This window comes from Lissotriton vulgaris, chromosome 5, assembly GCF_964263255.1.
Source record: "Lissotriton vulgaris chromosome 5, aLisVul1.2, whole genome shotgun sequence".
Classification (NCBI taxonomy): Eukaryota; Metazoa; Chordata; class Amphibia; order Caudata; family Salamandridae; genus Lissotriton; species Lissotriton vulgaris.
The window spans coordinates 686,004,094-686,029,509 of record NC_141693.1 but is presented as its reverse complement, the minus strand read 5'-3'; the positions used below and the strand labels follow the sequence as shown (position 1 = coordinate 686,029,509).

The 25,416-nt window shown below is 44.8% G+C and overlaps 1 protein-coding gene across 1 annotated transcript in view; it reads right to left on the bottom strand.

Annotated features, from left to right (window-relative positions):
• CDH23 (cadherin related 23) overlaps positions 1 to 25,416 on the bottom strand; it is a 2,828,172-nt gene that overhangs the window by 239,374 nt on the left and 2,563,382 nt on the right. Inside the window, exons 56-57 of the mRNA XM_086919477.1 lie at positions 13,908 to 14,021; positions 790 to 919 (exon numbers count right to left, since the gene is read on the bottom strand). Coding sequence (XP_086775603.1) covers positions 790 to 919; positions 13,908 to 14,021 — 244 coding nt within the window. The remainder of the gene's footprint in view (positions 1 to 789; positions 920 to 13,907; positions 14,022 to 25,416) is intronic.

Sequence of the window (25,416 nt, the reverse complement as noted above, 5' to 3'; positions counted from 1 at the left end):
ATCTGATGCTGTCGAGTGGTCTGTGTTTTTTTGTTTATATGTTGGTTGGTACTGTAATCTCGGTGGCTGCAAGAACCATGACCAGAGCTTTGAACGTTAGGCTATAAAACTGTACAGGCTGCCCGCATTTTATAGGAGGCTTGACCATATTCTCAATATGCACATTTGATCTTCAAGGAGTGATAGACGATACCTGTATATGATTGGCCTGAAATATTCCAAGGATCGCTTAGAATTTTAAAAATGTGTTTGCAATTGACACCTTTTTTAAATCAGAGAATAATATTCACATTTCGTTCAAGTTTTGCCTCCAGTACAAAAAAGTACATGCAGACAGTTAGTTGAAGTTTGGAGACTGGCTAAACAGGGGGTGGGGGGGGGGGCTTTGTTGTAAGAGGGCTCAGTTTCAGTGCGGCTTAAGTGCAAAGCATGTTGGTGTCACACGTGTGGGGAAGGAAGGCCAGCGAGGCGAAGAGCGCATGTGCTTTACATTCATTTAGAAGTGTGTGTGGTTAAAGGGATGTGATTTGTGATGGTGCCCTGTGTGAGAAGGGTTGTGGTACAATGGGTGATCCTAGGTGTATACAATGATTGTGTCTCTGCGTCTGTGTAGCTGAGCTCATGTGGAATGAACGATAGGCATATAAACTTGCCTACCACCCTAGATGGGCAAAGGCTATTGTCATGAGTTACATGGTTACTAAGCTGCTCACTGTGTTTATGATTGATCAATATTTCGATATACACTATAAAGAGCAGTTTGCGAAACGACCTCTGCGGCAATTGTACCTGCAATGAAGTAATAAACTATGGCATTTGAACCCTCATCTGAATCCACTGCGCCACTGACGTTCCCCACCACAGAGCCAGGCTTGGAATGTTCTGCGATAGACAACATTTGGTACTGGAGGGTTCCTCTCTGAAAAGAAAAAGATTGGTACAGTGACAAGAGGACCATGTTTCTTCTTTAACAAATTATCATATCAGAGGTCTTAGCAACCCACGTCCAAAGCTATGATAAGTTTGTGATTGTGGTAATCCAGCAGTGCTAAGAGGGGAAGTATGTGCACTGCATGAACCAAACTTCTGACTTTTTTTCCAATGCCCCTTTAAGACTGTCATAGCAGAAAAACAATGTTCCTTCAGAGGTACTTCACAAAATACGTTGAATTACAAGATGGAAGTAAACTACTTTCTTGAATAAATGCGTTTAGGAAATAAACCAGATATGTTAGCAATTAGATACAACTTTTAAATACTCTTCTAAAGTTTATACAACCCTAACATGGTCAAGACAGGGTAAGTATACTCCAGCCTAACCGTGGAGTAAGTACCATACATGGCCAACTACTGGTACTGCAGCACAGCCTTATAGAAAACAACAGAGGCAGGAAATTAAAAAACATTATATATGTGTTGGTCACCTCTGGGTAGTTTTAGTTAGGATAGTGTTTCCATGGGAGATGCTTTTTTTTGAGTTGCTAATAACTTTGGCACCATTTGAAGATTGTGCACAAAACTGTCCAAAAATGTGCTAGCTTTTGAATTGTTTACACATAGAAACTTTGGGGAGGATCTGTCAAGTAGTGGCCGAGAAAAAAGGGGGTCTCAAAACGTATCCCCCCGCCATCATTTTTCCATATGAAATTTAGACACAGCTACAGCCCAAGCTGGTGAACGGATTTACATCAAATTTGGCAGAATGCTAGATCGTCACCAAAAAAGAGTGTTTTTATTTTTATTGTACATCCTTTTAACAGTTTTGGAAAAGTTAAGGTTAAAAAAAATTGGATATATTAAGTTGGTGAGGATCTATCTAGCCGACAGATGTTATCCTAAGATCTGATTGTCTGTCACCAACTCAACAAGGAATTGGTGGGAACCATCTTGGGACTCAGGACTCAGTCCCAAGTCTTAAGAAAAAACACACTGGAGACAACAAAGGTGGCGGGGTAGGGATACCCTGACACTCTAGGCCTGGAGTAAAAAATTATTTTTACATTTTTTTATAATGAAGTCGCACAGGAGTTGTGAATGCACGGTGAAAAAAAGTGTGGGATTCCAACAGTTTGGATACCCCCCTTCTGGAATGAGCCATGGTACGGGGGAGGGCACACATGGTCCCTCTCCCCAAGCCTCCATGTGACCTGGGAGAACTACTGAAGGGGATAGGGCCGCGCTGTTCCCTTTCCTAATCCCGGAGAGGGCCAGGGGCCCCCATCCACTGGGTCTGTGTTTTAAGTGAAGGATATGGACTGCATGGCTCCCCTCCCTGAGACACAGTGGCGAATGATCCGTTAAGGCAGAAGAGCAGCGCCCCACTGCTCTGCAGCAGTAAAAGAAAGAAAAAAGAAAATGATAATAACGTAATGTTATTATCATTTTGTTTTGTCCTCCTGCTGCAGCAGCTTTGTATTAGGGGGCGGGCGGGGATGCAGAGCATGGTAGGAGTGGTTTGCCCACTCCTAAGTGCCCAATGACTGTTTGGTCAGCCCTCTCGGGCCAGCCAAAACAGTCATGCACACTTCCCTGTTCTCCAGGCAGGCTGCATTACAGACTGTGTGGTGAACATGCCTACCTCTCCAGCCCCTGGCAGAGAACTATGTCATGGAGCTCAGACCAATCACAAAGCTGCAGTGCATCATTGTGATTGGCTTAGGAGAAAGCCTGGCTGCCTGCTTCCTGTTCCTGGAGTCGAAGGCAGGAGAGCAGGAGCAGAGATGCGGGATCCGGCAGCAAGGTAAGTTAAAAAAATGTTTCCATTGCGACCCGCCCCGCCACCTGCAAGCCATGCCAGTCGCTCCTGCTGGGCTATACAATGGTTCCGGGGACTCTATCCCAGTGGCCCGCACAGTGTCGGTGTCCTGGGTTCCCAAACAGGCAGGGAAAGTGCAACTGTTCTCCCACCAACGGGTACACAAAGCTGCTTAAGCCTGGTGGAAGAAAAAGCATTTCCCTGCCCCCACGCTCAGGCAGAGACATTATTTGAATTGCTCCCACAATGGAGAAGCAAAAGAAAACTGCTCCTGCAAGACTGGAGCAATGCTGGCTCCGACTGCACCTGTAATGGGTGCAAGTAGTGGAGTTGGAGTCGCTGTGGGGCCCTAAGCCCCTAATGTGTGAGTAGCTGTGCGGTGCCCAGAGTGGGCACCCCACTTAAAATAAAGAAAAACATATCAAGACCAGTTGTGGTGTGCCCTGGGTGGGCAGCGGGGCATTCCACTTTATAATGCAAAAATGAGAATGCTGTTAGGGCCGCATTGGCCCTGGGGCTCCCCACACATCTCCCAAAAATAATAATGCTCAGGGGGGCCCTGGTAAATATCCGGCACCCTGTAAATTAAAAAACAAACAGCCGCTCCTGCATGGCCCCATAGCGCAGCTTGCAGCTTGCCGGTGGGAAAACGGGGGCCGTGGGGTTTCCCCTGCAGCCTCCATTAGAAAGAAACAGTGCGTGGCACGGGTGGGACTGGGAAACCCAGAAAAAAACATCAAAAAGTAAATAATTGACTGGCCACAGTAGCTCATTTATTATTCACTGCTCCTTCAAGAAGCATCCCATAATGCTCTGGGGGGGGTTAATTACATATATTTTGTTTCTGGTGATTTCCCTAGAAGGAGCTAAGACATCGGCAACATATTTTTTAATGTCATGGTAGGGCTACAAGATCGCCCAGAGGGACCGCATCAACCAAACCGGAGGAGGCATCGCCATCGTCAAGTCAAGTCAAGTCAGGAAATTTGTATAGCGCGCTACATACCCAGAGGGTCTCAAGGCGCTTGGGGAAGGGTGGGGAATTACTTGTCGAATATCCACGTTTTGAGTTGCTTTCTGAATGCTAGGTGGTTCTGAGTAAGGCGAAGGTGAGTGGGAAGTGAGTTCCAGGTTTTAGCTGCTAGGTAGGAGAAGGATCTACCTCCCATGGTGGTTTTGTTGATGCGAGGTACAGTGGCAAGGGCTTGGTTGGAGGATCGTAGTTGGCGGGAGGGGATGTAGAAGGACAGTCGCGTGTTGAGGCATTCGGGTCCAATTTCGTAAAGTGCTTTGTGTGCGTGGGTTAGGAGCCGGAAAGTAATCCTCTTATTGACGGGAAGCCAGTGGAGGTTTTTCAGGTGACCAGAGATGTGTTCATTACGCGGGATGTCTAATATGAGACTGGCTGAAGCATTCTGGATGCGTTGGAGTTTTTTCAGGAGTTTTGCGGTGGTACCGGCGTATAGGGTGTTTCCGTAGTCCAGGCGGCTCGTGACCAGTGCGTGGGTGACCGTTTTTCTAGTTTCGGTGGAGATCCAGCGAAATGTTTTTTTGAGCATTCGAAGAATGTTGAAGCAAGATGAAGAAACGGCGTTGACTTGTCTGTTCATCGAGAGTGAGGAATCCAGGATGACGCCCAGGTTCCGTGCGTGGTCCGTCGGGATGGGTGCTTTTCCAAGGGCCTCTGGCCACCAAGAGTCATCCCAGGCGGAGGGAGAGGTGCCTAGGATGAGGACTTCGGTTTTGTCTGAGTTCAGTTTCAGACGGCTGTGCTTCATCCATTCGGCTACTTCTTTCATTCCTTCATGCAGGTTTTGGCAGTGTTAGGGTCTCTGGTGAGTGATAGGATCAGTTGGGTGTCATCGGCGTAGGAGATGATGTTGAGGTTGTGTTGGCGTGCGATGACCGCGAGGGGACTCATGTATACGCATCACGACCAACTTCGACGAAACCGCCGCCGAGCACCTTCTCTTCCAGATACACACCGACCCCAAGACCACCCTCAGAGGTACTCATCTAGAGACCCCCAGGACCACGCACACAATTCAGCGAAGCCATCGCAGACTTCTGCAGCCCGCTTGCCCTCACCTCCTCAGACTACATCCTCCAAGGGGACCTCAACTTCCACCTGGAAATCAACAATGACAACAACACCACCACCCTGCTGGACAACCTCGCCAACCTCAGACTCAAGCAACTGGTGAACACCCCTACCCACTATGCCGGCCACACTCTTGACCCAGTCTTCTCCTCCAGCAACCACATCTCCTTCAGCTACTCCACCGGACTACACTGGACAGATCACAGCTGCGTCCACTTCAACTTCAAGAAAACCACGACGACCACCACCCGCAACAGGCTCCCCGAAGATGCTGAAGTAAGATCACCGCCAACCAGCTCACCACCTCCCTGAGCCAGAACCCTCCCACCAACACTACGGACTCCAACGATGCAGCCCGAAACCTCACACAGTGGCTCACCAACTGCGCCGATGCCCTTGCACCACTGAAGATTCCTTCCAGCAGACCCGGCAGCAAGAAAGTCTCGTGGTTTACCAACGACCTCAAAAACTCCAAGAAATCCTGCCGTACCCTCGAGAAAGCCTGGCGCCACCACCAGTCAACAGAAACATGATAGCCCTCAAGAACGCCATCCGCAAACACCACCAGCTGATCCGCACCACCAAAAGGACAGCATTCAGAGAACGACTGGACAACGACACCCACAACAGAAAGGAATTCTTCAGCATCGTTAAAGAGCTCTCCAACCCCAGCACCAGCAACAACGACATCACACCCTTGCAAGACCTCTGCAACTCACTCGCCTAGTTCTTCCACCACAAGATCACCGACATACACAACAGCTTTGGCGCCCAGACCACGCACCCAACCACCGAACCAACGCCCGCCACCACCACCCTCTGCACCTGGACCTCCGTCAGCACTGAAGACACCACCCACGTGATGAACACCATCCACTCCGGCTCCCCAGCCGACCCCTGCCCACACCACATCTTTAACAAAGCCGACTCCATCATCACACCCCAACTCAGGAACATCATCAACATCTCCTTCGCATCTGCCACCTTTCAGGAGAGCTCGAAACCTACAGCGGACCCCACAGACCTCAAGAACTTCCGCCCCATCTCGCTCCTCCCTTTCCCCGCAAAAGTCATCGAGAAGACCGTTAACAAACAGCTAACCGCCTTCCTCGAGGCAAATGGCTCCCTCGACCCATCACAGTCCGGTTTCCGAGCAAACCACAGCACTGAGACCGCCCTCATCGCAGCCACCGATAACATAAGGTCCCTGCTCGACAACGGGGAAACTGCTGCCCTCATCCTCCTCGACCTATCGGCCGCATTTGACACAGTCTGCCACTGCACCCTAACAAAATGTAATAATAATGTAAAAATAAAAACTACGTACAAAGAAAGAATTGCAGACATGTGAATCAATATAATAATTTTAAAATGTTTTAAGAAATCAATATTAATATATTGTGTGTATTATTGAAATATATATTTGATTAAAATTATTGCAAATTTTTGGAAGAAGATGCTAGATCTGTTTTATATATAGGTGGTTGGGCGGGGGAAGGGAGTGCTGGCTGCAGGGCCTGGCCATCGGCCAAGACCCTGTTCCGCACGACCGAAGGCTTTACGTATGGAAATAAAATATATCTTTATGTTAAAAGAATCCCTAGAAATTAACAGAAAAAACAAAGATTAAAATAACATTATAATTACTTGAAATGTTTAAAAAAACAAAGGTTAAAATAACGTTACAGTCAGGTGAAATGATCAGTAAAAACATACCATTGTAAGCTCTAAAAAGCACAGAAATTCACCAGTTATAGTTATATCAAGTAGGTATAACTTGTGCCCTTGCCATGCACTGCTAATTACAGCACATATATGACATCACTCATGATATTTTCTATGACATAATTGATAATATCAGTGCAGCATTTGCAGTAAAAATATTGATGACAAAACTATATGGGGGAAGCGCAAGTTATAGTTACTTTATGGCATGTGTTATAGTTACTTGAGATAACTGTAGCTGATGAATTTCAGTGTTAATTTAAAAACATTACTTTGATACTGAACATTTCACCTAACTACAACATTAAACTTTATACCTCACTCGCCACACTACATTTACTATAACTTGACACTTTACCATGCACTGTGTTCTCAAAAATGATTTTATTTGAGATGGTGTAAGTGTTGTTATGAATGCCATGATTTCACGCAATATAAGTGATGTAATATGGAAGGGTATAACCAGTGCAACAAGAAGGTGTGAGTTACAGTTAATGTAGTGTCGTGAGTGAGGTGACAACACTGTATGGAGATGTGTGATTAAAGTAATTTGAAGGTGGTACATAAATTATGAATTTAAGTTATAACTATAACTTTAAAATTTCTAATGTTTTTCTAATTTAAGTTGGGTTTGAATAGAAAGAATAAATAAAGTTTTCCTTACTATAACTTATCCCTCAATCAGGTGTTTATTAAGCGCAACTACTCACATGTAAGGGCCTCAAGGCACTGGGGATGGGGGGGTTGCAGGCTCTAGTCCATCAAGGAGGGGGTCCATCGAAGAGCCAGGTTTTGAGGTTTCTTACGAAGATGGGAAGTGACACTGTCTGTCTGAGGTGGAGCGAAGGGCGTTCCAGGCCCTGGCTGCGAGGAAGGAGTGGCCTCCTGATCTGGTTTTGCTGGTGCAAGGGACCACGGCATAGGAGAGTTGGGCTGATCGTAGAGTCCTCTGGGGTGCGTGGAAATTGAGTCGGCTGTTCAGGTATGCTGGTCCTGTGTCGTGGAGGGCCTTGTGTGCGTGGGTGAGCATCTTGAAGGTGACTCTTGCCACGATGGGGAGTCAGTGCAGTGTGCGCAGGTGCTGGGAGATGTGGCAGTGTTTTGGCAGAGGGAGGGCCAGCCTTGCGGTGGCGTTCTGGATGTCTGTAGCTTATGGATGAGGTTTTTGTTTATTCCGGCGTAGAGTGCGTTGCCGTAGTCCAGTCTGCTGGTGACCAGGGTGTGAGTGACGGTCTTTCTGTGTTCAAGGGGATCCATTTGAAGGTCTTACGTAGGAGGCGGAGGGTGTGGAGGCAGGAGGACGAGACTGAGTTGATCTGGCGGTCTATTTTTAGCTCGGAGTCTAGGATGATTCCCAGGTTGGATGCGTGGTCCATGGGGGTGGGCCGGTTTCCGAGGGCAGGTAGCCACCAAGTGTTGTTCCAGGCGATGGGGTTTGGGCCTATGATGAGTACTTCTGTCTTGTTGGTGTTTAGTTGTAAGGCAGCTGTTCTTCATCCATTTGGCGATGGCTTCCATGCCTTCTCGAAAGTTGTTTCTGGCGGTGTTGGGTTCGTTGGCTAGGGAGAGGATGCGTTGGGTGTCATCTGCTTATGACACAATGTTGAGTCTGTTGGCTTTGACGATGGGGGCTAGCAGTGCCATGTCGCCATTGAAGAGTGTTGGGGTGAGGGAGGATCCTTGAGGGACTCCACAGGTGATTGGTGTGGGGTCTGAGAGGAAATGTGGAAGTCTGACCCACTGCGTTCTGCCAGAGAGATAGGAGCTGATCCAGTCAAGGGCCTTGTCCTGGATCCCTGCGTCGTGAAGTCTGCGTGTTAGGGTGCGGTAGGAGACCATGTCAAACGCCTCTGAGAGGTCGAGGAGGATGAGGGCCACGGTTTCTCCGCTGTCCAGTAGGGTGCGGATGTCGTATGTTGCGGCAAGGAGGGTGGTTTCCGTGCTGTGTTTTTTCCTGAAGCCAGATTGAGAGGAGTCAAGGGTGTTGTGCTCTTCGACGAATGCAGCAAGTTGGCTGTTGATGGCTTTCTCGATGACTTTCGCCAGGAACGGGAGCAGGGAGATCGGTCTGTGGGGTCCACTGAGGGTTTCTTCAGGAGGGGGTTGACCTTGGTTTGTTTCCAGTCGTCGGGGAACAAAGCGGTCGCCAGGGAGTGGTTGGTGGTGTGGCGGAGCATGGGTGCGATGGTGTCGGCGGCTCTGTTGAAGATGTGGTGGGGGCAGAGGTCTGTGGGGGCCCCGGAGTGGATTGACTTTATTGTGTCTTCGGTGGTGAGGGCTGTCCATCTGTCAATCATTGGCTGCAGGGTGTCCGGGGTTGGTGGGGGTTCCATGTGTTGGTTGTCTTTGTCAAACCTCAGATTTTTTCATGTAATTTCAATACTTTTACATTTTTTATAAAAACGTGTTCAAATCATATTGTTGTCATCCACTGGATTGTCATCCAGTAGAATGGAGAAGAGTATTGTAGAGTGTAGTGTGGCAGAGTGGAATATTGTAGAGTGGCATAGAGTGCAGTGGAGTATAGTGGAGCAGGGTAGCGTACAATGGAGTAAAATCTATACAGTGAAGTGGGGAAACAGCTGGAACACCACGGTCTGAACCACAAGTGTTCCAACTACGCAAGCTATACCACACATGCCTTAACAACGTATATGCCAATGCAGTGTGGAGTCTAGCTGCAGGAAAACAGAAGCAGGAACATGCAGCGGTGACATGAGTTGGGCTGGGTTTTTTTAAGGGCTGGGAGTGGGTCGGCCAGGTTTTAGGGCAGTGGAAGGGGTTGGGGTAGTTTAAGGGACAGCACATGGGCAGGGGGTTGGGGTAGTGTAAGTTAGGGTGCAGGTTCCCAAGCCTTAGGGCAGTGTGAGGGAAATAGGTAGTTAGGGAAGTTTTTAGGGCTGGGTGTAGGTCTGGGTTGGTTTTAGGACAGGGGGTGGAGTGATGTAAGTTAAGTTGCAGGGTTTAAGGCCTTAGGACAGTGAGAGGGTAATTGGGTAATTGGATTAGTTTTTAGGGCAGTGGAAGGGTTTGGGGTAGTTTAAGAGACAGCATGGGCGGGGGGGCTGGGTAGTGTAGGGTTTTAGGCCTTAGGGCAGTGGGAGGGAAATGGTAGTTTTTAGGGCTGGGAGGTGGTTGGGTAGGTTTTAGGGCAGTGGAAGGGGTTGGGGTAGTTTAAGGGAGGACAGGCGGGGGTAGTGGTAGTGTAAGTTAGGGTGTAGGGTTTTAGGCCTTAGGGCAATGGAAGGGGAATTGGTAGTTAGATTTGTTTTTAGGGTGGGTGTCGGGGTAGGATTTAGGGCATTGGAAGGGGTTGAGGTAGTTTAAGGGATAGTTGGGTTGGGGGTAGGGGGAGTGTAGGGTTTTAAGCCTTAGGGCAGTGGGAGGGTAATGGGTAGTTTGGGTCATTTTTAGTGTTAGGGGTTGGAGTAGGTTTTAGGGCAGTGGAAGGAGTTGGGGTAGTTAAAGGGACGGCATGGGGCAGGGGTGGGGGTGGTCAGGGGGAAAGTGCGGTAGTAATGACCTTAGCCACACATACCCCTTTACCATTCATGCATGTACCACAATATTTTGTGGTAAAGGCATGCGTGGTAAAGTAATCCGTGGTTAGGATGCATTTGTGGTGGGCTGTGCGGTAAAGGCACACGTGGTAAAACCATTCATGCTTCTATCATACAAGCAGTGAAGTGGTGTGGTTTGCTGTATAATTGAGTAGAGTATCATAGAGTTGGGTGACGTATTGTATAGTGGAGGGAATTGTTGTGCAGTAGAGCAGGGTGTCGTAGACTGACAGAGTGGAGTAGAATGTTTACGAGGAGTGGCATAGAGAGGAGTAGGTCGGTGTACAGTGTCATATAGAGGAGTATCATCGAGAGGAGTGTCAGAGTACAATGAAGGAGAGTGTCGTACAGTGGAGCGGCATGTCATATACTAGAGTGGTGTGTTGTAGAAAGGAGTGGAGTAGCATCTCGTTGAGTGTCATACAGTGTACTACAGTGGCGTACAATGAATGGGCATAGAGTGAAGTAAAGTGTTATTGAGTAGCTTAGAGTGTAGGTAGAACAGTTTTGTAGAGTGGAGATACACACAGGAACTACATAGAGTGGATTAGAGTGTCAGATAGTGGAGCGACGTAGAGGGGAGTATCATACAGTGGGGTTGAGTTGGATAAAGTTTAGTAGAGTGGAGAATAGTAGAGTAAATTGTCAGAGTAGAGTGGTGTGTTGTAGAGTTTAATGGTGTGGAATGGCATAGCATACAGTTGAATAGAGTGTTATAAATTAGAGAACCCTCCTGTACAGTATAGTGCAGGGGTGTGTTGTACAGATTTGGAAAGTGTTGTAGAGTGGATTGGTATTCACTGTAATAGAGTAGAATGGCATAGAGTGGTGTAGAGTAGAGTGGTGTACAATGGAGTAGTGAAGTAGAGTGAAGTTCTGTGCCATGGAGTACAGTAGAGTAAGGTGGGGTGCAATGGCATACAAAGAGTACTGTACAGTGTCATATGGTGGAGTAGAGTATTATTATAGGGTGACATAAAGCAGGGTAGAGTGTTGTACAGTGGCATACAGTATAGTACAGTGTTGTAAGTGTTAGACTTGAAATGTATAACTGTCATATTACTCGTATTTTACTTGATATTATGTTAGCATTTATTTAGCTATATTATAATACATTCTTGCTTGATGCATAGGTAATTAACAAGGGTAGATGTTATGTAAGTTAGGTTGACATCTGTGCCACCATTTTCTGTAACAAAACACCATTTTGTATTACAATCGAAACTGTTACTGTATCCTTTACGAGAAATAGTCTTTGGTTAGTTTCGCTTCTCAGATGTTGAATCTTGCTCATTATCACATGCCTTTAACTCTGCGTAGAGGCCCTCTCCCACCTGCCTAGTAGGGAGGATAAACCAGATGACCTTGGGCAGTAGATAGCTTGTACCAGACAGTGGAATCAAAACTTATGTTCTATACCCACATTGTAGTACGACACCTACCAGTGTTTTTCCATAGTAGGTGGGTCTTTATGGGCTCCTCAACATACATAATGTAACCTAATGCCTGTTAGAGCCAGTCCCTCAACAGCCATCATAGGAGGGTGGTCAGAATGGACCCCGCTGCAGTGTACTGTGTGAATAAACTAGTTTTGCTTGCACTTCTCCACTGCATAATCGAGTCTTCATTTCATGAAAGTTCCAGAGTGACCCGGGTGGCCCTAGTTGGGTCACTTCCTTCAGTTGGCACCCGAACAGGAACTCCACCAGGTGACTAATCCCGCCCGCTGTCCGGTTGTGGGGTTGGGGTTGCGTCCGGTAGAGTAGGTGGATCGGGATCCCTATATGATAGAGCCCGGTACTCGCGGCTGCCCCACCTGTCTGATCGAGGCAGGTCCTCATCTAGTGGTCATCTTGGTTGGGGCCCTGAAAAGGCGAAAACCTCAGAATTGACAGTTTGGTCTGAAGAGTCGGCAGTGGAGAATATTCTTGTTTGACCTATGTGCACCAGGTGAGTTCATCTTGATTCATGGTATATGGGACGCCGTCTTGATTAACTTGGTGGGTCTGCGGACCCTTGTGAAACAGAGCACTTTGGAGCATTCTGCAAGGCCCCGAGTTGAATTCGGCTTATTCCTGAAAAGGCCTGGGGCGAGAGTCTATCTTATCTTGGTGCAGTCTAATATCTGACTTGTCTTGGCACAGTCTGAGGACTGCTTTTGAGAGCTCTTTGTTTGTGTGTGTGTCTTTATTACGTGTGTGTGTGGGTTGATTGAGTGGATAGTGAATGTGTCTGATGCTAGGATACCTTGTTGGAGTAAAGTGTGGTGTTTGGGGTGCCGTTGTTGTTCTGTTTAATATTGGCTGGAGGAGAGGCAGCCTGCACCTCCAGAAGGCACTCCGAGTTTAGAGCTGAATGTGAAGCATGGTATCGGCCCTATTATGTTTCGTACATTATGGCACAAGTATACGAGGGACAATATTGAGCTTCAGTGGCCACTGAATGGTGCCTTTGATGAACAAAAATTTAATCATTTACAGGACAAATTGTTTGCTAGGAGAAGTAGGCGATCAATGTTTGATAGTTTGCAGGTATCACACAAGGAAGCTAAGCAGAGGCATATACGAGCTGAGAAGGAGTCTAGGAAGATTGAGACACTCACACACTCAGTCACACACCCACTGAGGCACACTTGCATTCACTCGGACACTCATTTCCAAGGTTACAGGTAGGAAATAGAATTTTAAAAAACTTAGAAATTCACTGAGAAATTCACTGAAAAAAAAGGTTACAGGGAGGTTATAGTTAGGAAATAGAATATTTTTTTAAAATGTAGAAATTCACTGAAAAAACAAAGGTTACATGGATGTTATATTTGGGCTCACATTTCACTCGTACAAAACAAATGAAATTCAGCAGTCATAGGACCTAAACTAAATAAACCTTACGCCACGCAATGCACTGCTTATGACCTCACACATTACTTCTCTCATGACACAGGTAGTGACATCACTGGTGACATCTCAAATGACATCACTGATGACATTATCCAATGAGTGTTAGTGTTTTCTAAAAGTTTTTGAGTGTTAAAAATATATACTTAGATAGTACAACACTGAAATAAGTATCGTTTGTGTACTGCTAAAGAGTAATATTATTCGTATCACATATTGTGTGAGTGGCTGTGTGACTGTGTGCATCCACGCGTGAGTAGGTGTCTGAGTGGCTCTATGGGTGTGGGAGTGGTTGTCTGAGTGAGTGGCTGTGTGGGCGAGTGAGTGGGTGTGTCAGTGGTATATGGGTGAGTAAGTGGGTATGTGAGAGGCTGTATAGGTGAGTGATGGGGTGTGAGAGTGGCTGTATGGTTGAGTGACTGGATACATAAGTGTGTATGGATGGGTGTGTGAGTGACTGGGTGAGTGAGTGAATGTAACAGTGGCTGTATAGGTGAGTGTGTGCTTGCGTCAGTGACTGTATAGGTGAGTGACTACATGTGTTAGTATCTTAACGCCACCTTGTGAATAAGGCAAAGGGATTATCGCCACAGGGACATCACAAAAATTGATGTTCCTGTGGCCATAAGAACTTGTAAAAATGTCTCTAAGTGTCTTCTAGACTTTGAGCACCAAGCGTCGGTAGGAGGCAGAAGCTGATTGTCCTTGCAGATCAGGCAAACAGGATTGTCTCACCAACTTTCCATGAATCAATGTTATTTTGTATTATTTGGATTGATGCAAATTCTATTTTTCTATTTTGTAAAAAAAAATTCCACTTGCCGAAAAGACGCCCACTAAAAAAGAAAGAATTCACATAAGGTGCAACTTACAGGTGGCCTCAAGAATATCGGCTCATTGTCATCAACATCGTCAAGGGCTATCTGCAGGGGCTGCATTGTCTCGTAGGGAACCGGCTGCCCCAGGTCATAGCCTACAATGATCAACTGCAATAAAAAAGGCAGCGTTAGTTTTACTGTGGATAGATCATACTCTGTGGTGGATTGCTCAGTAGTCTCTATAATAAGAATAGTTATGATACATGCTTAATTTGTAACATTAAATCATCCTATTAGACAGAATAGTACTGCTCATTATTGCATAGTTTATATAAAAATAAGTACATGGACAAACCATTGTGCCTAAGTGAATAGGTTTTCAGAGTTTTGGTGGTTTTCATAACCTTTTGATGTCCAATCACATTTACACAAACTCATAAGGTGGGCCCCCGGAAAGCTGCCTCTGCGCCATCTGTGGACATACAGACTTGTGTTCATGACAAGCAGCTGAAAGAAAGGATTCTTCGCAAGGCTCGTAGCCATCCAGACTTTACATACCGGGGGCAGAAACCTACACACTTTCAGGATCTGGCTGCCTCCACTTTGCTTAAACAGAAGTCCTTCCGGCTGATTACCCTTCACTTTCGGACACTGGCATAAAATACTCCTGGGGGCAACCATTGAGGTATATTTTTCTCTACAAAGGGAAATTGAGACAACTTTGATCACGTCCAGTCGCCTACAAGCTTTTAGGCATTGAAGAACCCGCAACAGACAAGTCTAGCAAAGACACTCGCCCCCGCAGATGTTGGAGTGGCCATGGATGGACCACCATTAAGCCTCCAAGCCCGACGACTCGTGCTGATCCAGACACTATGGGCAAGAAATGGCAGGTAGTGCTATCGACCCACGCGGGGACAACCTCGGAATGAAGCAGACCTTCACTAGTCATAGTTTCTGCTTTGGTACTGTTACTTTGATCCATGCCGATGGTATAGATAATGGTTTTATGGGTCATCTGGTGGCAGCAGGGAGCCATGGGCCACAGGTACCCCCTTCTTCTTTTTTCCTCTAAGAACAGGATGCTCTGGAGATTGACTCCTATTCTATTGGCTCATGTTCTGGTTTTTGTTTCCATGGGGGTTTCGTTGTTTTCATCGTTGGGATCTCCTCCCCCTTGCTGCATTCGCTCTGACCTGTGAGCGGCAACGCAACTCTTTTACACTATGGGGAACATGTCTGGGGTACTAGAAGATTCAATACATAAGGGATAGATTGGCCCTAATGCACCGACAGAATGCGATACCCACCACACCTAGGTAGATGAGTGTCATAATCCTGACGTTGAATGTGAAAGGGCTTAACAAACCCATTAAACGCAGAGCTATCCTGTCTTATCTTGAAAATTCTGGAGCCCACATATGTTTATTGCAAGAGACCCATTTACTGTCCAGTGACACACAACGGATGTGTTAAAAGGAATTCCCACAACAATATTTCTCATCTCTCCCCACTAAGAAGGCATGGGGTCGCCATTATTATCGCTTGGACGCTCCCTGGGAAGGTGAAACCAAGGTATTGGAGATTAATGGGCGACTTCTGACATTTTTGGTGACTGTAGGGGGACACACGTTAACACTGGCCACTATTTATTCTCCTAACGAAGGCCAAGAGGGGTTCTTACATAAAGCGGTAGGGGACTTGACGTCTTCACCTGATCGACACATTTTTATAGGGGGGACCTGAACATCGTGTTTGATAGTAGGACTGCTCCAGGCAAAGGCTGGGTCCAACTGGATCTCTCTTGGCCACCTCTCGCTAGTGGTTGCAGGACCTGGGGCTGATAGACCTGTTACGGCATTTCCATCCTCACAGACTTGAATATACTTTCGACACGCACGCTCGGGGACATATGCACGACTAGATTACTTTCTAACGACTAGGACTCTCCTACCGGTTGACAGAGCTTGGAAATCGAACCCCAGGCACTCTCATACCACGCAGCCCTCACTGCCACATTGTTGTTTCCCCCCCACTTCTCACTCACCATACTCCTGGAGGCTCCGAGATGCGCTCTTCCATCTCATCTCCCTGAAGTGGTGACATGCCTCACTAAAATGCTGAAAGACTTTTTAGCTGACAATGACACTCAGGACACCTCAATCATCTCCCTTTGGGAAACCCTCAAATTGGTAATCGACCTCTGGATGCCTCACCTCATGGCTCTCAACTGCACTCTGATCATCATAGACTCAGCCAAATCGCTCAAAGTCACAGTTGAAAAACACCTGAATATGAAGACTCATATCAGCAACGTTTGTAAAGGAGCAAACCACTTGTGAGGACTCTCAGAATGATCAAAACCTTCTTGCCACAAATGGATTTCAAGCAGGTGGTACAAGCTCTTGTCTTACCAAGGTTAGACTATGGCAGTGCAACTCTCTGTGGCCTTCCTAAATTTGCCCTGGCTCCACTTAGGACCTCGCTGAAGTCTGCAGCAAGACTGATTACAGGCTCCAAACAAAATGAGCACATATCCACAGTCCTTAAATCCCTCAACTGGCTACCCTTTGAAGCATGAATCCAGCTAAAGATTGCAATCCTGACGCACAAGGCCCTCCACTACAATACTCCCACGTATCTGGCACAAAAACTTGAATTATCCTGTGGGGGTAGGGCATCTAGAAGCCCCTCTACTCTCCCCCTGAAACCTATCATCCTCAGCAAAAAGAGAACCTGTCACCTAGCCTTCTCTGGTGCTGCCCCTCAAATATGACGCTCTCTTCATCTGGATGTAGGCATACTCTCCTCGATGACGGCCTTCAAATTGTAAGCCAAAAGATTCTTAATGAGCAAATTCTTGCCATAAGGGGATTAGGCACCTATAAGGCGACTATCTCTTTGTTCCTAGCTCCATGGCACAACTAACAGTCATGGATTGCATCTTCTCCATAATATTATACCTTATACTTGTACCATTGTTTACAGTTTAGCATTTTTTTTTCTTTTTTTTCTTCTCTCAATTACTATGTATATTTCATTTTGTCCTTTCTACCAATTTATTGTAAAGCGCTCTGATATCCTTTGGGATCTTGTTTGCGCTATATAAAACTTTATAAATAAATAAGTATCCACCGCAGACAAAAGAGCACGCAGGGAGAAGAGGGATGAACTTTCCAAACAAGTGTTGGAACTAGAAGGTATTCACAAAAGGACAGGAGCCCCACTGTATTTGGAGGAAACTGAAAGCAGGGCGGTCCAGCTTGGACCTTGATAGGGCGGAATATGCCGCTCTTCGCTTAAAACAAGCATTTTATACTGCAGGGGACAAATATGGCAGTTTATTGGCTAATAAATTGTGTGCACAGCGGTAGGCGTCCGCTGTCCCACTCTTCCTGGCTGACAGGGGTGCAGAGATCACACAGGACGAGGAAAAAGCGAATGCCTTCAGGGACTTTTACACAGCTCTGTGCACTGTCCAGTCACTGCCTGAAGAGAACCCTTCCAGGTATTATCAGGCCATAACACACTCTAGGCTGAGGCCTGACCGGTCAGCTGCCCTGGATAGCCAATTAGGACTGAAGAGGTCAAATCGGCCATATCTTTCTTAAACTGCTGAAATCCCCAGCCCAGATGGCTTCACCACCATCTTTTATAAAACTTTTTGTTCCATTCAAGCCCCCATATTGGTCCGACTTTTTAATACTATTGACGGCACCACTGAGCGACTGCCCACGATGCTCCTAGCATCAATAGCAGTACTGCCCAAACCAAGGAAGGACAATAGATATTGTGCCTCTTACAGGCTGATATCCCTGTTAAATATCGATTTTAAAATTTTCACCTGGATTTTTGCATCCGGACTGGGACCCATGATGCTGGGATTGATAGAACCGGCCAGGACATATTTGTCCCAATTTAGCGATAACACCAGAAGGGTACTGCATCTTTTGGATAAATCCCACCGTCAGCCTGAGGAGCGTATCTTCCAGTCGACAGACGCCGGAAAGGCATTTGACAGGGTCCATTGGCCTTTTTTAGAGATCGTTTGGGGGAATTGGGTACAGATCCCGCCAGTGGGTGTTCAGTGGTTATAGCCATCCCTCTGCCACTGTTTGGGTGAATGTCTATATCTCGGATCCCTTCTATATCACAAGGGGCATACAACAGGGCTGTCCACCCCCCCTCTTATTAGCCCAGAGGGTCCTTAAAAAAAAGGGGGATCAAAGGGATCCTTTTTGGGGGAGAGCGACATACCATCAGCCTCTATGGAGATGATGTAATCGCAAAGCTAGAGTCTCCCCAGACCTCGGTCCTGGCCTTTTTGGCCGAGCTAGTGGAATTTTCCACAGCTTTCGGCTTTAAAGTCAATGTGACTAAGTTCCAAGAGCTGTGCTTCTCTTTGCAGCAGTCAACTGTTAACACACTAGCCCTAGCGTGCCCCATTCCCTGGGACCAGAAGGTCATTTCATACCTAGGTGTATCACTGTCAATATCCACTGCTGAGACACTCTCTCTGAACTACACTAGGTTGCTGCGGCAGATCAGACAAGATCTTAAACAATGGTGGCCATTCAATCTTTCCTGATTAGGTAGGATGGCAGCTTTCAAGATGAGTATACTCCCTGAAGTTTTGTATTTGTTTCAAACTCTCCCGGTAGAACCACCTTCAGATGCATTGAATCAACTTCAGTCTGAATGTAATGCTTTTGTGTGGGCAGATAAGAGACCATGCATAAATAGGGACATGAGCATTATCACTACTTGCAAATAAGACACTGGGTTTTGCAGCCACAGATTTGTCCTGAAGCAGTGCGGCTCCTTACCCCATATGAGCGCTGGCTGCTCTCTAAACAATCCACGAAGAAACTTATCAGAATTATATCACATTCTGCGCCCCCCAGAACAGGCAATCTAATCAGTAGGCCAACGACAATGTGAGACTGAGCTTGGACAGACACTGACCCCCAAAGAATGGACCGATATTTATTACAGAACCTGACTTTAAGCACGCAACACTTTTAGCATACAGACTTCCACTAAGATTGTGACGTATTCGTATCTCACACCATCCTGACTCCATAAAAGTGATCCTGAGCATTCTCCCACTTGCTGGAGGGGGTGTGAGGCAGACGGCTCACTCTAAAATCTATTATGGGAATGACCCAATCTCACATCCTATTGGACACAGCTATTAGACAAGATCGATTGTCACTTTGACACCACACTCTTACGTTTTTCTGAATATGAGGTCTTAGGAGTCTCTGATAGACTTACCTACCCCCTCAAGTCCCGTAAAGGTAAGCAACTAGGTATAGCCCTAGGGGCGGCATTACAGAACATACTTTCCTTATGGGGCACAGATCAGATACCAACCTTCCAGGGATGGCTTCATCGCCTAAGGTATGTGCTAGGCACGGAGCTCATTTCTTTCTCGCTCCAGGGGGATGGGGCTGCTTTCGCCGATGTATGTTGACCCTTTGTCACTTTGTTATGTTCTGAATTTCGTGAACTATTGTGCCCTAGATATCTATGGTTTTTACGCCTCCCATGGCGTTGAACACGGACGCAACCAATACACCACCACAGTGAGCAAGAACGTGCTGAGCTCAATTTACACTTTCATGTATAAGCAGCTTGAATGGGGGAGGAGGCAGGAGGGGGTGGGGAGGGCAGGTGTTGGGAGGCTTGTGGGAAGGTTTATTTTAGTTTTTATTTTATCCTCTGACTAGCACTCAGATGTTTGCCAGCCCATGATCTCGGTTTCATTTCTCATTGCATCTTGTTTGTTGTTAAATCAATAAAAAGACTTCAACTTAAAAATGGCTCACAAGATTTAACAAAAGACCCAGTCAAGCGCACATGCCTCAATCCAGTGGCAGCTGCTCCCGGTACGACTAGGTACGGCAGCAAGGGAGAGGGGGACATAAATACATTAAAAATAATATATATTAAAAAAACGACTTACATGATGCTGGGTCCGCTCATCTTCCTCCACTCCCGCTCCTCGACAGGTGGACACTGCACAGGCTCCTAGATGTCAATCCCAGCACTTCTCTCATGCTGGGAATTCAATTCCCAGCATGAGAGAAGTCCAGGGATTGGGCTGAGTGCCTGGTTTGCCGCTCAGACAGGCTTTTCTCCACCTGGCTGTGATGTGGGTGTGCATGATGGTCAGGCCGGTCTAAAACGGCTGGCCAAACTGTCCTGAGCACTTAGTAGTTCCCAAAACTCCTCCTCCTGAAGCTCAGGCGGATGGCTCGGCCAGGCCCGCAACTTGGCTATCCAGCAGAGGCAACGGTAAAAAAGAAAATTGGAATAAAATGATCTTATTATTGTTTTATTTTTCACTGTTGCCTCTGCTGGGTAGCAGCAGTGGGGAGACGCTCCTCCGCCATAACAGAGGAGCCGCCCCTGCGTCAATCTCACACAAAAGCAACATTAACTTCATGATAAATGACTACTATCAGGCAAATTATACAAATAGTACAAATGGTACACGTTGTAAAGCTGAGCAACTACTGTATTCATGTGCTAATACCTCTTTCCCATCTCCAGAATCATAAAATGTCCTTCCAGAGATAAAGAAAGTCTGCAGCATTCTGGAACAGTGCAAAGTAAACACAGTTTGGAAATTAAGCTGTGGCGTCGGCTGACCAACATAGCACTCAACTCACACGTTGGATTCATATCTCTGACAGAACATCGAGAGGCAGGATATCGACAGACAAAAAATCGACGCTGGAATATCAAAGGTAAGTATATCGACACCCTATCTACAACATGGTAAGTACAAAAATATCGAAACTAAAATATCGATGTTAAAAACTATCGTAATTAAATATATCTTTTTTTGTGTTATTAAAAAAAGAAATATAAAGTAAATAATGCTTTTATATAATTTAAACTTATGTAAAAATATTGTAGAATGTTTAAAATGAATAAATAATACATATTTAATGTTAAACATTTAATTAAAATTAAACATACAATGTGTAATATATATTAAAAAAATGATAATATTTGTTATTTTTTAAATTGATTTACAAATATTAACAAATACTATAAATTACAAATACATCAACACTCATAAAATAATAAAATAAATAATAATAAATATTGATATTTTAATACATAAAAACAATGAAATATACTTTCAATATTTAAATATTTAATTAAACACAACATTATATAACATAATACAAATATTATAAAATACATAAATAAATATAAATTATATTGGATAGCGTAAGGCTAAAAATTACTGTTCAAACCCCATAGGGTACAACAGTAGGGAAAGTGTTGGATAGCGGATAGGTAAAAATTACTATTTCCACTCCAATGAGTGCAACATTAGGGAAAGCATTGGATAGCGTAAGGGTAAAAATTACTATTCCAACTCCAAAGGGTGCAACAGTAGGGAAAGCGTTGGATAGTGTAGGGGGTAAAATTACTATTCCCACTCCAGAGAGTGCAACAGTAGGGAAAGCGTTGGATAGAGGGTGGGTAAAAATTACTATTCCCACTCCAGTGAGTGCAACAGTAGGAAAAGCGTTGGATAGCGTATGGGTAAAAATTACTATTCCCACTCCAGTGGGTGCAACAGTAGGGTAAGTGTTATATAGCGTAAGAGTATAAATTACTATTTCAACTCCAGTGAGTGCAACAGTAGGGAAAACGTTGGATAGCGTAAGGGTAAAAATTAATATTCCAACTCCAAAGGGTGCAACAGTAGCGAAAGCGTTGGATAGTGTAGGGAGTAAAATTACTATTCCCACTCCAGAGAGTGCAACAGTAGGGAAAGCGTTGGATAGCAAGTGGGTAAAAATTACTATTCCCACTCCAGTGAGTGCAACAGTAGGGAAAGTGTTGGATAGTGTAGGGGTTAAAATTACTATTCCCACTCCAGAGAGTGCAACAGTAGGGAAAGCGTTGGATAGCGGGTGGGTAAAAATTACTATTCCCACTCCAGTGAGTGCAACAGTAGCAAAAGCGCTGGATAGCGTACGGGTAAAAATTACTATTCCCACTCCAGTGGGTGCAACAGTAGGGAAATTGTTGGATAGCGTAAGAGTATAAATTACTATTCCAACTCCAGTGAGTGCAACAGTAGGGAAAACGTTGGATAGCGTAAGGGTAAACATTACTATTCCAACTCCAAAGGGTGCAACAGTAGAGAAAGCGTTGGATAGTGTAGGGGTTAAAATCACTATTCCCACTCCTGAGAGTGCAACAGTAGGGAAAGCGTTGGATAGCGGGTGGGTAAAAATTACTATTCCCACTCCAGTGAGTGCAACAGTAGGGAAAGCGTTGGATAGCGTACGGGTAAAAATTACTATTCCTACTCCAGTGGGTGCAACAGTAGGGAAAGTGTTGGATAGCGCAAGAGTATAAATTACTATTCCAACTCCAGTGAGTGCAACAGTAGGGAAAACGTTGGATAGCGTAAGGGTAAAAATTACTATTCCAACTCCAATGGGTGCAACAGTAGGGAAAGCGTTGGATAGCGGGTGGGTAAAAATTACTATTCCGACTCCAGTGAGTGCAACAGTAGGGAAAGCGTTGGATAGCGGGTGGGTAAAAATTACTATTCCCACTCCAGTGAGTGCAACAGTAGGGAAAGCGTTGGATAGTGTAGGGGTTAAAATTACTATTCCCACTCCAGAGAGTGCAACAGTAGGGAAAGCGTTGGATAGCGGGTGGGTAAAAATTACAATTCCCACTCCAGTGAGTGCAACAGTAGGGAAAGCGCTGGATAGCGTACGGGTAAAAATTACTATTCCCACTCCAGTGGGTGCAACAGTAGGGAAATTGTTGGATAGCGTAAGAGTATAAATTACTATTCCAACTCCAGTTAGTGCAACAGTAGGGAAAACGTTGGATAGCGTAAGGGTAAACATTACTATTCGTACTCCAAAGGGTGCAACAGTAGGGAAAGCGTTGGATAGTGTAGGGAGTAAAATTACTATTTCCACTCCAGAGAGTGCAACAGTAGGGAAAGCGTTGGATAGCGGGTGGGTAAAAATACTATTCCCACTCCAGTGAGTGCAACAGTAGGGAAAGCGTTGGATAGTGTAGGGGTTAAAATTACTATTCCCACTCCAGAGAGTGCAACAGTAGGGAAAGCGCTGGATAGCAGGTGGGTAAAAATTACAATTCCCACTCCAGTGAGTGCAACAGTAGGGAAAGCGCTGGATAGCGTACGGGTAAAAATTACTATTCCCACTCCAGTGGGTGCAACAGTAGGGAAATTGTTGGATAGCGTAAGAGTATAAATTACTATTCCAACTCCAGTTAGTGCAAGAGTAGGGAAAACGTTGGATAGCGTAAGGGTAAACATTACTATTCCAACTCCAAAGGGTGCAACAGTAGGGAAAGCGTTGGATATTGTAGGGAGTAAAATTACTATTCCCACTCCAGAGAGTGCAACAGTAGGGAAAGCGTTGGATAGCGGGTGGGTAAAAATTACTATTCCCGCTCCAGTGAGTGCAACAGTAGGGAAAGCGTTGGATAGTGTAGGGGTTAAAATTACTATTCCCACTCCAGAGAGTGCAACAGTAGGGAAAGCGTTGGATAGCAGGTGGGTAAAAATTACTATTCCCACTCCAGTGAGTGCAACAGTTGGGAAAGCCCTGGATAGCGTACGGGTAAAAATTACTATTCCCACTCCAGTGGGTGCAACAGTAGGGAAATTGTTGGATAGCTTAAGAGTATAAATTACTATTCCAACTCCAGTGAGTGCAACAGTAGGGAAAACTTTGGATAGCGTAAGGGTAAACATTACTATTCCAACTTCAAAGGGTGCAACAGTAGGAAAAGCGTTGGATAGTGTAGGGGTTACAATTACTATTCCCACTCCAGAGAGTGCAACAGTAGGGAAAGCGTTGGATAGCGTACCGGTAAAAATTACTATTCCCACTCCCAGTGGGTGCAACAGTAGGGAAAGTGTTGGATAGCGTAAGAGTATAAATTACTATTCCAACTACAGTGAGTGCAACAGTAGGCAAAACGTTGGATAGCGTAAGGGGAAAAATTACTATTCCAACTCCAAAGGGTGCAACAGTAGGGAAAGCGTTGGATAGTGTAGGGAGTGAAATTACTATTCCCACTCCACAGAGTGTAACAGTAGGGAAAGCGTTGGATAGCGGGTGGGTAAAAATTACTATTCCCACTCCAGTGAGTGCAACAGTAGGGAAAGCGTTGGATAGTGTAGGGGTTAAAATTACTATTCCCACTCCCGAGAGTGCCAAAGTAGGGAAAGCGTTGGATAGCGGGTGGGTAAAAATGACTATTCCCACTCCAGTGGGTGCAACAGTAGGGACAGCGTTGGATAGCGGGTAGGTAAAAATGACTATTCCCACTCCAATGAGTGCAACAGATGGGAATGCGTTGGATAGTGTAGGGGGTAAAATTACTATTCCCACTCCAGAGAGTACAACAGTAGGGAAAGCTTTGGATAGCGTAGGGGGGAAATTACTATTTCCAATCCAGTGAGTGCAACAGTAGGGAAAGCGTTGGATAGCGTAGGGAGAAAAATTACTATTCCCACTCCAGTGAGTGCAACAGTAGGGAAAGCGTTGGATAGCGTACGGGTAAAAATTACTATTCCCACTCCATTGGGTGCAACAGTAGGGAAAGCGTTGGATAGCGGGTAGGTAAAAATGACTATTCCCACTCCAATGAGTGCAACAGATGGGAATGCGTTGGATAGTGTAGGAGGTAAAATTACTATTCCCACTCCAGAGACTGCAACAGTAGGGAAAGCTTTGGATAGCGTAGGGGGAAAAATTACTATTCCAACTCCAAAGGGTGCAACAGTAGGGAAAGCTTTGGATAGGGTAGGGGGAAAATTACTATTCAAACTCCAAAGGGTCCAACAGTAGGGAAAGCGTTTAATAACATAGATTTTTATTTTAACATACTTCTAAATAATGTTTATATTTCAAATAATGTATAATTAATTTTTCAAATACATCAACATCAATAAAAAACAATTACTAATTAATAAAACCAATTACATTTGAATAATTAATTGACAATAAATTAACAAACACCAATAAATAAAAATTATTAAATATTACTCACCAAATAATAAATATTAAAAAATAAAATATTTATCATAACAATAAAATATTATTTACATTTAAATCAATATTAAAAATTAAAATACATTATACAAATTAATATTTTTTTAAAAAAATGTTTAACAATGTAATTTATTTTTCTAGTTATTAAAAAATATTTACAAATTAAAAATATTAATTGACAATTTAAAAAATAATTATCTATTAAAAAAGAATTACCAATTAATAATTATTTAATACATTAATTATCCATAACTACAAATATATAAATAATAAATATTTACCATAAAATTTCTTTCCACCCAATACCCCTATAAACCCACAACACGCTCAAGTACTAATACATAACATTTAATTAAAATTAACATTAATTACCAATTAAATAAATAATTTATCAATTAAAATAATTATTTGCCAATTAATAATTAATTACAAAATAAATGATACATAAAAAAATATTTTATTAATTACAATTATAT